At 49.9% G+C, this 15097-nt stretch overlaps 1 protein-coding gene across 7 annotated transcripts in view; it reads right to left on the bottom strand.

The window, feature by feature from the left end:
• The window catches only part of PRRC2C (proline rich coiled-coil 2C), a 1565218-nt gene that overhangs the window by 870563 nt on the left and 679558 nt on the right, over positions 1-15097 (bottom strand). For all 7 annotated transcript variants that reach the window (XM_069641251.1, XM_069641250.1, XM_069641252.1 and 4 more), the window contains exon 16: positions 4546-4787. In XM_069641251.1, coding sequence (XP_069497352.1) covers positions 4546-4787 — 242 coding nt within the window. The remainder of the gene's footprint in view (positions 1-4545; positions 4788-15097) is intronic.

Below are 15097 nucleotides of genomic sequence, written 5' to 3' on the forward strand. Positions count from 1 at the left end.
GGGCCCGGGCCGTCTCAGTGTCCGCTTTAATGGCCTGAAGGGAATCGTCCACTGTTTTCCCAAACAGGTTGTTCCCATCGAACGGCATGTCCAGGACTCTGGTCTGTACGTCTTGACGGAAGTCTGTAGCCTTGAGCCATCCACGCCGCCTCAGGCACACGCCGTTGCCCAACTGGCGAAACCCAGTGTCGGCGATGTCCGTCGCAATAGTGATGGCGTGGTCCGACGCCACCTCGCCTTCCTGTAGGATCTCCAGGGCATCCGCCCTCTTGTCGTCCGGTAGGAAGTCCAGCAGGGGAGCCAGTTTGTACCATAGCTCATTGTAGTAGCGGGCCACGATAGCCAAGGCGTTGGCCGCTTTAATCGTCGTCGCTGCAGAAGAGATGACCCTGCGTCCCATAGCGTCCAATTTCTTTCCCTCGCCGTCCGGTGGGGAAGTCGATGTGGAGGCCGCACCCCCCCCCCCCCCCCCCCCGCTTTCTTCCTGGCCGCCGCGGAGACGACGGAGTCCGGGGTAGGCTGCGCCCAGAGGCACAGGGGGGCCGCGTCCGGGACCCGGTACTTCTTCTCGTACCGGTCTCTTCTAGCTGGCGTCGTGGAAGGGTTCTTGAGGAGGGCGAGGCCCTCATCCCAAATGTCGTCCAGTAGAGGCACCGCGAGCACCGTCTTCCTCTTGGCCTCGCGCCGTTGATAAAGGAATCCTTCCTTTTTCTTCTCCTCAGGGCAGAGTTGGAAAAGCTCGGATGCCCTGGCGATCATGGAGTGGAACGATCCAATCTCGTCGGGCGGAGAAGCCCTGGTGGGAGGTGACGACGGTAGATCCTCGTCGTATACCTCGTCGTCCGTACCCGTCGCTGCCGTGTCAGTCCCCATATCATCCCCTCGGGTGGACGGGGAGGAGGGCTGGACGGGGCGCGACAGCTGAAAAGGAGGTGGAGGGTGAATCCTCCTTTTCTTGGGCGGGGGAGCACCAGAAGGTCCCGGTTCAGGATCCCCCGACGGGAGAGGTTCCTCCGTCGGCAACGGTAGTCTCGTCCTTATCTCTGAACATAAGGACTGTATAGCCAACAAAATGGCCGCCGAGTTGTCTTGCAGCACTGGCAGAGGGGAATCCGACGGGCGATCAGGGCCCCGTCGGCACCCTCGACGATGTCGTCACCTGCGTCGGGATCCATCCCGACGGGCCGGTCTTCTTCCACGCCAAGGCCGTGGCTTAAGACCTCAATCAGCTCTTCCTCTGAGGTTGAGGCTGAATCTACGACGACGCCCTGCCCCCCCTTTTTCTTCCCCGCCGGGGGTTTCACGGGGGTCCTATCGATGGGCACAAAAGAGGACTCCCTCCGAGGTGGCAGGGAGACTCTGAGCCCCGAGGTCGCCACCACTGGTGTAGCCTCCACAGGCTGAGCCAGGGCCGCCGCGACAGTATCGATAGAGGGCTTGGCCGGATGGATTAAGGCCTTCACCACCTTAGGTGCGCTCACCGCCTTATCCTTGAGGGGGGGGGGGACACTGCCTCGCTCCCCCTCCGATGGGGCCTTCGAGCTCGACCGGGGCCTCTCCAGGAGCTTCGCCGGGTGCTCGCCCTTCCTCTTACCCGACCCAGAGCGTTGGCTCGTGGCTGAAGGTGCCGGGGAGGGTGCGCCCTGCCTGGCGCCCGTAGAGCCCGACCGTTCGGCGCTCCCGGTGCCAGCGGACTCGCGGTGCTTGGCCTTGTGTTGGACCCCCGTCGCGTCCTTAAAGGTCTTAGAAGACCGCTCGGATTTCTTCCTCTTCTTCTCGCCTGACGGGCTCTTCCCTTCCAGCCAGTTGGCGAGACGTTGATGGCGGTCCTTCATGGTCCGCTCCGACATGTTGCCGCAAAACGCACAGTCCTTCTCCACGTGCGTCTTGTCCTCATGTAAGCAGTAGAGACAAAAGGAGTGTTCGTCCTCCTTAAAGACGTTCTGCAGCTGGCATCCAGGGCAGATCCTGAACAGCTTTCCGGGCGTCGAGCTTCCCTTCGCCTGGGCCATGTCCGGGCCTGAGAAACTTCTGGAGTCCTCCAAAAGCATAGCTCGATGAAATCTTCACCCTTGAGGGGCGCAGACGAATCCGACACGGGTCCCCGTTAATCGGATGGAGAGTCGGTGGAGCTTGAGGCTCTTTTGACCGAAAAAAACGAAGTTTTTGAGAAAAAACGTGAAAAAATAGCACTAACGCTCGAGAGCAATAGCACGAGGATCCCAACACATGAACGTGCGGTAAAAATCTGAAGATGGCTGCCAGAGGCGGTGCTTAGGTAGAGGGCAGTCATTGGCTGTGGTCAGTATGACGCAGAGACCAGTGATTGGTTATTACTACGAAAGACAGATCAGAAACGAAACTGATACTGGTTTTTTTCTTTACCGAGGATTCCCAGCCTGACGACGGGGAATATTCATGAGCATGTGAATCCATGCCAGACCCCATGCTGGAGAAGTAGCAATTCTCCTTCAGAGAAGGCTTTCTGGTCTATAGAATTGGGTTCTGAAATATTAGAAAGGAATCGGAGACCAATCTGTGCAGGACCATCCAGATATATGGTTGATCTGGATCCGAGGTTCACTGAACAAAGACTTGTGCATGGTATATACTAGACGCCTATGAAAAGGAAGCGGTGCAAACTTGTACAAGAGGGCACATGCTGGAATTGCAATATAGAAATGGGTAATTACTTGCAGGAGGTCTTGCGGCAAATGGATCTTGTGTTAAATCTATCACTCCCTCGCTCCCCTTGTCTGTGTGTTAGGTTTATTCCCAGTGGGTATTCAGTTATCTGTTGACCAACTTTTCTGGTCTTACAGAGCATTTCTGATAGCAAAAAAAGCTGATCCTGAAGTGTTGGCAGAGCGATGCCAGACCATCAATTGATAGCAGGTTACATGATCTAGCTATTCTTTCGGGTAGAGAGAGGATAAGCCATCAGATAGAAAAGAAATCTTTTGCAATTTGGAATGTCTTCAACACATTTTATGTGTGAATTCCCTCCAATCATCCCTTTTTTCCCTATTTTTTTCTTCCTCTATCGCTTTCCTCACATTCCTTCTTTCTCCACCGATTCCTGTCCACCCTCTCTTTGCTCAACATTCTGAGCTTTGCGGCCCTGTAAATATTGGACAAAAATTGTGTTGAAATTATTTACATGATTCTTGTTTTGTTTATTGACTGTTATATTGTATCATTTTTTACTTCTATTATAAAACTGTAATAAAGAATGTTTAAAAAACAAAGAAACAGTCATAACAGTTAGTCTAAATAGTGTTTACTTACCTGGATATAGCTTTGCCTTGTGTATATAAAATAAATGTATATTTTATCATAACTACAAGTATGTGAGTTTCTTTGGGCCTATGAATTTACCGAGTTCATTGTACCTACCTACAGCTCACATCCTACTCATACCATAGGTCTGGCTGCTCTGCCATTCTACCAAACCTTTGGGTAGTACAGACTTATTCTAGGAGTTGGGGCCTGTATACGAAGTGATAGTTTTACAGAGTCTGATGTGCTGGTAGACTTTAGCAAAACTCCCGTAACACACAATGTCATTCCAGGGAAATGTTTTATTACAAGATGGGCAGAAATGTAAGGGAGTTTTCTACATTATAAGCGCCGGGGAACAGTGACATGATTTGTATGAGGAGGGAAATACGTTGTGAGTTCTCTAAAATGCACGAAATGTACCGCCCCCCGCCCATCCATTATCCCAACTGTGTAGGCTGAAGCCTGAAGAGTTGAGGACATCAGCGATGCTTCAGAGTCGTGGGTGCAATAAAGACGCTGTTGAGGTTCTTGGTCGCCAAAGAGAGTGATATTAAAAAACATCTAGATGTGTGTATATATATGCTCGGTAACAAGCAACGACTCCAAAAAGGTAAAACTCTGCAAATGCAACCAACATGATGATGGAAAAAAACAAACAATCTGAAGACTTTGATGCGTGAAGGACGATGGGTACAGTACACGTCACAGTAGGGATAGTATTGAAAGCATCAAACAAGCCCTGGCCTCCCTTTTTAATTATGAAAACAAGCCATGTAATGCCCTGCGCCAACCACTAGATGTCAGCCTATACAAAGAATGCCATTCTAAGTAGATCCACAAGCTTCATAAATGTATACAAACCCACACACACATGCAACCCTCTTCTCCCCCCACCCCATTGTATATAAAAAGTCAGGTCACTCGAGGCCCTTACGGGCTCTCAGGGGCTCAAATGAGCTGCCAGACTAGGAGATATTTAACTGCGTAAGTGAATGGTGAATATTTCTAAACACGTTGTGGGCGAGGACTAGAATGTATCTAGCTTTCCTTCAATTAGTGGATATGTATAGGGTTGTAGTGATTTATCCCAAATTTTACAATTCTGTACTTGGTGATATACCCAAATTTTGACATCCCCAAGAAGACATGCACATTTTTCCCATCCTTCTTTACATGATGTCAAGTGATGGACATGATAGTTAACACAATTATCAAGTTTAATGATCAAGAAATCAATATTCACTCTTTACTACGTTCACTTACTAGCATAGTTATTGAGGTCAAACTGAGATAAGGCATCAACCTTCTCCTTGGGTTTTTTGGGAGCAGGCTTGGGCTCATCTTTCTTCTTGACTGTGGGTTCCTTCACGCTTTTCTGCATGACTGTACCACTTCCAGCATCATCTGGGTAGCTTTGATAGTGGTGATGATAGTAATGGTGGTTCATAGCATGGCTGCAGGCTGGATCCATACCAATCATTCCGGATGTTTGGTCGTCAAATGGCCTGCATTAGGAAGTACAAGTTACTCACCAAAATCGTATGCAAATCGTATGCAAACAGTGGTAGTCAAGACCTAAACCCCCCTCGCATAAGACTACATGTAATGGAGAACGGACCATTTTGCTATTATGCTTCTATGGAGTTTGTCAGACTCCAAAGTCAAAAGAAACACAGAAAAACACATAGGATTTAAAGTACAAAGTTCCAAAGCTCAGTAAAAGAGCTGGGGGTCTCCAAGGTGGGAGGAATTTAGCACTAAACTGAAAATTCTCCCAAACAGTGTTGCAAATATGTTTTTCAATCAGCAAGGAAAGTTCCCTACAAAGCCGCAATCACAAACCAGCGCCTAGTGTGCAAGTTCTCACACTAGCCAAAGCATGACCCGGCTCATTCCCAGGCGACCACAAGTTAGTCCATTCAACTGACTAAACCTCAAGATCCTAAATGTCATGGCACCAGGTGCCCTTTGACCACCAATCCCAAAGTAACAAATCCTGAAATGTTCAAAGAGGACGGACATTGCACATCTTTGAGCTACAATTATATGATTTGTATTGTGAGGTGCTGCGAGGGATAGATATATTATAGTTCAAAACGAGGGTGGAGACCTTGTGGCGCTGCGGCGAGAGAGTGAAATGTGTGTGTGAAAGTTAGAGTGCCCCAGAATCTCCTTTGTGATAGTCCTAAGGCCTGACAGGTGCACAGTACAATGATACAATTTGTTTGTTGACCTACGTCAGTGAGAAGACCATTGTGATGGAAGACAGGCAGACTGGGCTGGAACCAATTAATTAGCATCCCTTATGGGGCAGGCAGATCCTATATAAGTGCACTGGATGGAACAAGTTACTTACCTGTGACTGTTGTTCTCCAGCATAGGTCTGGCATGGATTCACATGCTCATGAATATTCCCAGCCGTCAGGCTGGGAATCCTCAGTAAATAAAATCAGTTTCACTTCTGAACTGTCTTTCTCCTAACAACCAATCACTGGTCTCTGGGTCATACTGCCCCCAGCCAATGACTGCCCTATAACCAAGCCCCTCCTCTGGCAGCCATCTTCAGATTTGGTAGCAGAGTGACAGTAGGACCAAAAGAAGAGCCGCAGACGGGTAGGCGGGAGGGTTCGCATGTGAATCCATGCCAGACCCATGCTGGAGAACAAGTTACAGGTAAGTAACGTTCCTTCTCCAGCATGGATTCACATGCTCATGAATAAAGAATACATAGCAGTACACACACATGCACAACCACAGGAGGTAGCAAGGCTCAACATTAAGCATCTCTTAACTCCTCACCAGGCTCACCTTCAAGCGAACAGGTTGCGCAGCACTACTTGGCCGTGTCTGGACTCCTCCCTGGAATCCCTGTTGACACAGTAGAACTTCGTGAAGGTGTGCGTCAACCTCCACGTAGCTGCCCTGCAGATGTCAAGCAGGGGCACACCAGACAGGAACCCCGTAGTTGCAGCGATCGCTCTGGTCGAGTGGGCTCCGACAGTCCGGCAACAGTCGGTTCTCCAACCGGTGACAATGGGTGATGCAGCCGGAGAGCCACCTGGAAATGGAAGTCTTGGGCCAAAGTTCACAAAAAGTTGCGACGTCTTTCGGAAACTGTGTGTGGTCCACATAGAACTTAAGCGCTCTAGCCACATACAGCAAGTGCAAAGTCCTCTCAGCTGGGGACTAAGATGTCGGGAAGAATACAGGCAACACCAAGGGCTCATTTAGATGAAAGTCCGACGCCACCTTGGGCATGAAGGCGGGGTGTGTCCGTAGCACTACTCTTGTCTCGTGGAATGTCAAATAAGGTAGTTTACAAGAGAGGGCCTGGATCTCTCCCACTCTTCATGCAGAGGTGATGGCCAGAAGAAAAGCGGTTTTCCACGACAAAAATGTCAGTGGCACCGAATGCATAGGCTCGAACAGAGGCCCCATAAGCCTAGTCAGCACCATGTTGAGGTCCCATGCCGGGGCCAGAGCCTTCACCAGCAGAAACGAACAAAACAGTTATTTTGACGACCTCCTTGACCAAACGATGCAACCATAAGGATGATGGTTCAGGAGATGTGGTATAGCCGGAGATAGCCTTCAGATGAACTTTGATGGAAGCGTGGGCCAGTCCTACCTTGGCCAAAGACAAATACAGAAGCACCTGCGGAGCAGTGGCTCATGGAGGGTCGATCTTCTGAGTACGGCAACAAAGGGCGAACCTCTTCCACTTGTGCCCGGAGCATTTGAGAGTAGACGAAGCCCTGGCCTTGGCAAGCACCTCCTTACAATCCGCTGGGAGATCGTACCCCCAAACTCTAGTGCTGCAGGAGCCACGCCTTCAGGTTCAGCGATCATGGGTCGTGGTGCAGAATCACGCCTCATTCCCTGGCAAGAAGATCTGTGACCGCCTGAAGCTTGACTGGAGGGGACGCCGACATGTCCAAGAGGTCCGGGTACCATATCTGTCTCAGCCACGCCGGTGCGACGAGGATCATCCTGCACCAGGACCATCTGAGTTGATTGACTAATCGAAGAAGCAACCGCAATGGAGGGAACGCATACAGAAACAGGCCATCCCAAGGGAAAGAGAATGCATCCCACGTGCTACCTGCTGGCAAACCTCTGGCTTTTGGTGTTCGTCGCAGTCGCTAACAGATCGATCTGGGGATTGCCCCATCTGCGGAACAGGTGATCCACTTGGTCCTGCCAAAGTTCCCACCCTTGGCAAGAGCGGAGCTCCCTGCTCAGAGAGTCAGCGACATGTTCTTCACTCCTGCCAGATGAAACGGGATGAGGAACATCCTCTGGGCTACTGCCCATTGCCAAACGTCCTCAGCCTCTTTGGAGAGCGCTGGAGATCTGGTTCCGCCCCCCGCTTCCTGATATAGAACATCGTGGTGGTGTTGTCTGCGAAGACCCGTACCACCTTGCTCTTGAGGGACGGAAAAAAGGACTTTAGGGCCCAAAACACTGGCCGCAGGTCCAACACGTTGATGTGCATCGTCTTCTCCTCCGGTAGCCACCGCCTCTTGCATGAAGACTTCCAGTGCGTGCTCCCCATCCTTCCAGGGAGAAATCTTTTCTGACTGTCTCTGGAAATCTGCTCCCCACCACCGTATCGCTCGACGGAAACTCTCGTCGAGTGTGACCTTGTCCTTGAAACTTCCTGACACTTGTATCCAACGGGCATCGAGGAACTCCTGCAGCTGACACATCCGTAGCCTGCACAGCGAATGAGGTATATTCTGATCATCATCATGCTGAGCAGGGAATTGATGGACCTCACGCTTGCGATCTTCAGGGCCAACAGCCATTGTACCTTGCCCAAGATGGCCGCTATCGTCTCCTCCAACTGAGATGCCAGACATGACACCGTGTTGAGTCAGGATCCCAGAAACTGCACGTCCTGCGATGGAATCATGCAGGACTTTGCATAGTTCACTGAGAAGCCCAGATCCGTCAGGAGTTGGACGGTCCTCGCTGCGTGCTCGACGGCGATGTCCTTTAAGCTTGCACGGATGAGGCAGTCGTCCAGGTAAGGGTAAGAAGTGGATCCCTCGTAGACGCAGCTGTGCCGGCACATAGTGAAAACCCTTGGCTCTGACTTCAATCCGAAGGGCCTTGAACTGGTAATGCTGCCCTTGAAGCACTTAGCGAAGGAACTTGCGGTGGCCCATGTGTATGGGGATGTGAAAATAAGCATCTTCCAAGTCCAGCGACTATAGAAAATCCCCTCTTCTAGCTTTCCGAGCACATGCTGAAGAGTCACCATCTGTAACTTTTGAGACTTGATGTACTTGTTCAGACAGCGGAGGACCGGGATGGGCCTCCAACAGACTGTCTTCTTTTTGACGAGGAAGTAACAAGAGTGCACTCCAGAGCCTCTTCGGGACGAGCTCTATCGCACCCTTTTTTAGCATGGCCCGCACCTCCAGCAGCAGCTGAGGGACGTGGTTTTCCTACCGGGCCACTGGTGGTATATGGGGACACTTCCGTTGGAACTCTAGAATGTGTCCGTGAGCGAGAGCGTCCAGCAACCGACAGTCGGTGGAGATGGTCTTCCATGCGCCGACGAAGGCCTTGGCGACGTCGTCATCCAGATTTGGCACGGCCCCTGTAATTCTCCTGGCCCGACAAGCAGGAGGGTTGACGGTAGGACAGAGCACTGCTGTGAAAACCTTTGGAAGAACCTTGGGATTTTCCTCTGGAAGTCCGAAAGGATGGTCGTCGTTGCTGAAGTGTGCCCAAGGCACAAGCAGTCAAGTGTCCGCCGTGATGGCCTGAAGAGACTCGTCCAAAGTCTTCCCGAACAAATTGTCCCCAAAGGGCATGTCCAACACCTTCGACTGAACATCCTGGCGGTAATGAGTGGCCCTAAGCCAAACACCGCCGACGAAGGCAAACGCTGTTGCCCATTTGGCAGGACCCTGTGTCGGCACAGTGTGTGGCCACTGTAATGGCGTGGTCCGATGCCACCTCACCTTCCTGTAGGATCTCCAAGGCTTCGGCCCTCTTGTCTTCGGGAAGGAAGTCCATGAGGGGAGCAATCTTGAACCTAAGCTCCCTGCCGTAACGCGCCACGACGTGACAACTCCTGGCCCCATGGCATCTAACTTCTTCCACTCCTCACTGTCTGGTGGGTGTGGGGGGCGGCGGGAATAGTAGTTCGGGGGCTGCCGCCAAAATCACAGAGTCCGGAGATAGCTGGGACCGTAAGCACTTGGGCGCAGAGTCCGGCACCCTGTATCTCCTCATAACAGTCCCTCTTCGCAAGGGCCGTGGAAGGGTTCTTCATATTAACCCTTCGTCCCAAATGTCATCCAAGAGCGGGATCGAAAGTACGGTCTTCCTCTTCGCCTCGCAGTGCAGGTAAAGGAAACCCTCTTCTCCTCAGGGACAAGCTGGAACAGCTCTGAGGCCCTCGAGATCATGGCATGGAACAAGCCTATCTCGTCGGGCATTGAAGATCTGGGCAGCAGAAACGGAAGATGCCCCAAACCACCGTTGTCATCCGTGCCTGTCATCGCCATGTCCAGATCCACATCATCCCACAGGGGTGGGGGGGTAAGGGGATGGTGAAGGATCGAAAGGAGGAGGAGGGTGAACTCTCCTCTTCTTGGATGGTGGTTCCTCCGATGGGCCCGGCTCTGTGGGTCGGCCCGCCGTCGCACAAGGCATTCTTGTCCAGATCTCAGAGCATAGGGTATGCAGAGCAGTGTGAATGTCCAGCAAGATGTCTCCAGGTGGTTGCTGAGGTGGCACTGAGGTGGCGCGGCGACGGAGGCGAGGGTGTTTGTGGCTTAGGCTGGTCCTCAATGCCCTGTTGCTCCTAGTCGGTCTCATGGTCGTCACCTTCATTGTCACCCTCATTGGGATCCTTCCCATAGGGCTTGCTCTCGACACATCGTTCCTCCTGGAGGGTCCAGAGGTTGTAAGCTCCTCCTCAGAGGAGGTATCAGAGCCCTGAAGGGCAACTGTGCCCCCCCCTTCTCTGCGACCAAGGGAGATGGTTTCGGGGAAATGATAGGCATCCTCTTCTCCGGTGTCTTTTCGATGGGTTAAAAAGAGGAATCCCTCCTGGCAGTCGGGGACAGTCTTGTCCTCAGGGCTGTGCCCTGCGGATCCGCCTCGGCGGAATTCGCGAGGAACGCCACCACTCCTTCGATGGAAGGGGCCTTCGTGAGATGTAGCTGGGCCTTCACGACTTTGGTCGAGCCTGAGGCCTTCGTATTTGGGGGGTAGGGGGGCGGCTGAGCCCCAATCTCCCTTGACCACCTCTCTAGGGCCTGTCTGGGTCTTCTCCAAGAGCTTGCCCGGATGGTCCAACTTCCTCTTAGACGAACTTGAGCATTGGCTCGTGGTTGAAGGTAATGGAGATGCTGTACTCGCCCTGGCCGCCGGAGCCCGTCGCAACGGCGCTCCCGGTGGCAGTGGACTCCCGGTTCTTAGCCTTCGGTTTGGCACCTGCAGGAGGGGCGCCCTCAGAGGTCATAGAAGACCACTCAACCACCTTCTTCTGGGCAGGGGAGGCATGCTGCCGGGACTCACCCAGAGCAAGGGCTTTGGCCTGCAGCCACTCGTTGAGACGCCTGCGCCGATCGTTCAGTGTGAGGGTTACCATCTCCTGACAAGACGCACAGTCGTCCTCCATGGGCGTCGGGTCCGAGTACAGGCAAGTAAAGGCACAGGGAATGCCGGTCGCCCGAAAAGATGTTCCGCAAGCCGCAGCCTGGGCAAGTCTTGAACAGGGTTGCCAAGTCTCTTCTCTGCCATGTCCACGCAGTGTATGCCTCGAAGAAGCTTCTGGAATCCTCCAAGAAGAAACTCTACTAAATCCGCCCTTGTGGGGGCGCTGAAGAATCAGAAAAACTGGTCCCCGTTAATGAGAAGGTGGATCGATGGAGCTTGAGGCTTGACTGACTGAAAAAAATATAGCCAAAATCTTAGAAAAATCACAAACCGCAGTAGAAACTAGATGAAAGCTCTCCTGAGCTGAGCAAAGGCTGCTGACTTGTGGGTTGCCAACAGGGCCATTCACAAGGATTCCGGGGCCACTCAGCAGCACAAGAAAGATGGAAAAGAGAATTCCAATTCCAACCACCCAAAAGAGGGCCACAAACAGAAAAAGGGTAAACACCATGTGAAAAGGTCAGTCTAGTGACATTTCTGGTGCTAAACCAGAGGGAGGTCAGCAGAAGCCCCCATTCCTAAGAACATTTGGTAAATGGTATGCTTGTGGGACAACTGACTATGTGAAAGTGGATCCCAGATGCAAGGGTAAGCATTCAGGGGTCCACACTGCCCCCTTAGCCTGTATCCCTGAGGATGAAGTTCATATGCCAAGTGGTAACTTTCGACTATTGGATGAAAACCCCAATGGAGTCTCAGCAAGTGTGTCCCCCTGGGTCTGTGGGAACAGCAAAATGTAGATGCGTTTAACTATTCCAGACAACACAAAAGAATACTATAAGGACAGTGTACTTATAAATGGACAGGAGACCCCTACCATTCGAGATAATGGGGCTACCATCACAGTAGTGGATGAATCTTTTTTCAAACCTGAGGATCTTGCTAAGGCATCCAAAGACCCCAATAATCTTGCAGGAGGACCACTCAAGATGGGTATTATACTACCAGCTCTCAACCAGTGCAACAATATGACTGAGGATTCCTGTCAGTGTACAAAGTGAGGTAACTGCGAGAATCCTGTTGGGAAATGACTTAAAGACTCTTGGAGTTGTATCAAGCACCCCCAGGCCTCCCAGTAAAGGGAAAAGGGAAGCAGGAGCAAAGTAAATTGGCCAGAGACACCGAGGGGAATTCAGAAGACTTGAAGTGCCTCAGGTGGTGAGACCACAGTTTCTACAATATGCCCATGAGATTCATTTAGTTGGTCACTTAAGTTTTAAGAAGACCAAGGAGACCATTTCTCTGTATTTCTACTGGCCTAAGATGGGGTCTGATATAGATAACTTCTGTAAAATATGTCACACTTGTAAGACTTCTGGCAAGAGTGGAGCCAAGAACATGGCACCCTTGGTGCCCATCCCAGTGCAGCGAGTTCCTTTTGAGACGGTAGGGATCGACATTGCTGGGTCCCCTAGACTCTCCCACATCTTCAGACAGCCAATTTATATTGGTTGTGGTAGACCGTGCTACCAGGTATACTGAAACCATACCTATGAGGACTGTTACTTGTCAGGCAGTGGCTAATGCCCTCCTTGGTATTTTTATCAGGGTTGATTTTCCTAAGGGGGTTATCTCAGACAGGGGGACACATTTTATGTCCCAATACTTGCAAGCCATGCGGCTAAACTGTGGAGTGACCTACAAGTACTCAACAACCTACCAGCTCCAAACCAATGGATTGGTGGAGAGGTTTAATAGAACTAGGAAGAGCATGATTGGTGCTTTAGAGGAACCCCGTACTAGAAAGTGGGCAGTTCTACTGCCAAGCCTTCTCTTTGCTTATAGAGAAGTCCCTCAGAAAGGGGTTTTCAGCCCCTTGGAGCTCCTCTATGGTCGCACAGTTAGAGGTCCATTGGCCCTAATCAAGGAAGGGTTCGAGAGTGCTCCTTCCCCCAAGCCAGTGAGACTCATTGACTATGTGTTGGGTCTCTGAAGGAGAATTACACAAATGATGACAGAAGCTTCTGATAACATGAAAGCAGGTCAGGCTGTGGTTAAACATGGCTGTGGTTAAACATGGCCAACATGGTGGAGTTCACTCCAGACCAGCTAGTTCTAGTTATGGTACTTAAAAGGCAGAGGGCCTTACAGGACACAAAGGTTAATAATAACATCAAAGAGGAAGATTCCTGTTAAGGCATGATGACCAACCTACTAGAACACCTCAAGCAGTTGGTCGACCAGAATGCTCCCCTATAGTCTAAAACTCACAGATCAATTGCTAAACCCCTTACTTGGTTTACTAAAGATTTGCTAGAACAAAAAAGGAAAAAAAGAAAGCTAGAAAATGTAAGGAAAAAAAGCCCTACAGTACAGAACAAGGAAAAATGGAATGTAGAGCAAAAATATAAGAAAGATAATGGAGGCAAAAAGTCAGTACTACAACAACAAAATTACCTCCGCGGGTAATGCCACAGGCAAACTATTCAGTATCCTGAAGTCTATTGAAAAGCCTAAGGCCATTTCACCCCCTCCTTCATCCCATCCCAACAAGATTGTGAGAATGCACAACAAACATTTTCCACGAAAATTGAAGCTACTAGAGAGTTCATTACTAAATACCAATTACATAAACCTAAAAACTCTAATCTACCTAGGGAAGAGGCTATTGACAAAGTTAACATTTTCAACTTCTCCAATACTACGCCAGAGGAGATGAAAAAAACACTACCATGAAGCCAACTTCTTGCGCTGAAAATATCCTTCCAGCAAAAATGATCTTGGACAACTCTGATCTCTTCTCACCTATACTATCCAAAATTATTAACGCTTCTTTTAGGGACCAAATAGTCCCTTTGGACATAAAAAGAGTTACTGTTACTCCACTGGTTAAGAAAACCAGGTATGGATCCCAGAAACCCTTGTAATCTCAGGCCAATTACTAACTGTAATTTTCTTTTGAAAATTATGGATAGGATAGACACTCAACAATTACAGGCGCATGTAGAAGCATCTGAATCTCTTCATCCCCAACAGTCGGGCTTTAGGCTGGCCCATAGTACTGAGACGGCGATGTTAGACCTTCAGACAAAGATGCTCAGTATTATGGACAATGGGAAAGCAGGCCCCCTGGTCTTATTGGATTTCAGTGCAGCCTTCTATCTTCTAGACCATGGCCTTCTCGAAGTGGCACCGAGTAAAATAGCAAGCTGCTCTAAGGCAGCTAAGGGGTGGATAATGCCATTTCTAAAGAAAAGGACATCTCAGGTTCACTGAGGTGAAATTTACGTCAGAAAGAGAAATCCTCTGGGGTTCCCCAGGGAGCCAGCATGTCTCCCCTGTTTAACTTGTATCTTAGATTTCTCTACCTTGTATTGGAGCAGTTAAATGTCTACTTTATGAACTATGCAGACTATTCTCAGTGATTGAACTTTTTGGAGATCATAAAGAAAATGAAAATCTACTTAACATCTACTCCAGCATTGAGCAGTGGATGAATCTGAATTGGACGTGTTTAAACGGAAAGAAAACTGAGTTGATGGTCTTCGGTTCCCAGCAGGTCAGAAACTCCCTTTCCCCAGAATACAAATCTTTTCAGATAGATAACACACCGATCAAGGTCATTGATAAAGTTAAAACACTCGGTATAATGATGGAAGCATTATTAGGAGCCGAAGCACAGGCGCAAAGCACCAAAAAAACTTGTGGATACCATCTTAGGCTCCTTAAAATCATCAGGCCCTATCTCTCAGAGGATAATTGCGCCACAGTGGCTAGGGCAACCAGCCTATCTCAGCTGGATTACGGAAATGCCCTGTTGGTAGGAGCAAACAATTAATGCATTGAAGCCTTCCAGATTATACAAAACAACGCAGTCAGGATTAAGTGCATATCCAAACGTGATCATATTAGCAATTTCAGGAGAGAAATGCATTGGCTTAGAATAGAGAATAGAATTCAATTCAAAGCCCTTACCATTGCACATCGCTGCATTTACGGCAATGCTCCTGTGTACTTGAAAGCAAAAATTCACACGTACGTACCCACTCGCTCTCTTAGATTGGCAGACCAAAACAAAGTGGTGGTAGAGAAGCATAATCGTAAGATAGGCATAGGCAAATCCTTCCCGACAGTTACTGCAGGGTCTTTGGAACAACCTACCCATTAATATAAGAAAAGAAGTGAATTACTT

Source organism: Ambystoma mexicanum, chromosome 1q (genome assembly GCF_040938575.1).
Source record: "Ambystoma mexicanum isolate Mex_15411 chromosome 1q, UKY_AmexF1_1, whole genome shotgun sequence".
NCBI classification, from domain to species: domain Eukaryota; kingdom Metazoa; phylum Chordata; class Amphibia; order Caudata; family Ambystomatidae; genus Ambystoma; species Ambystoma mexicanum.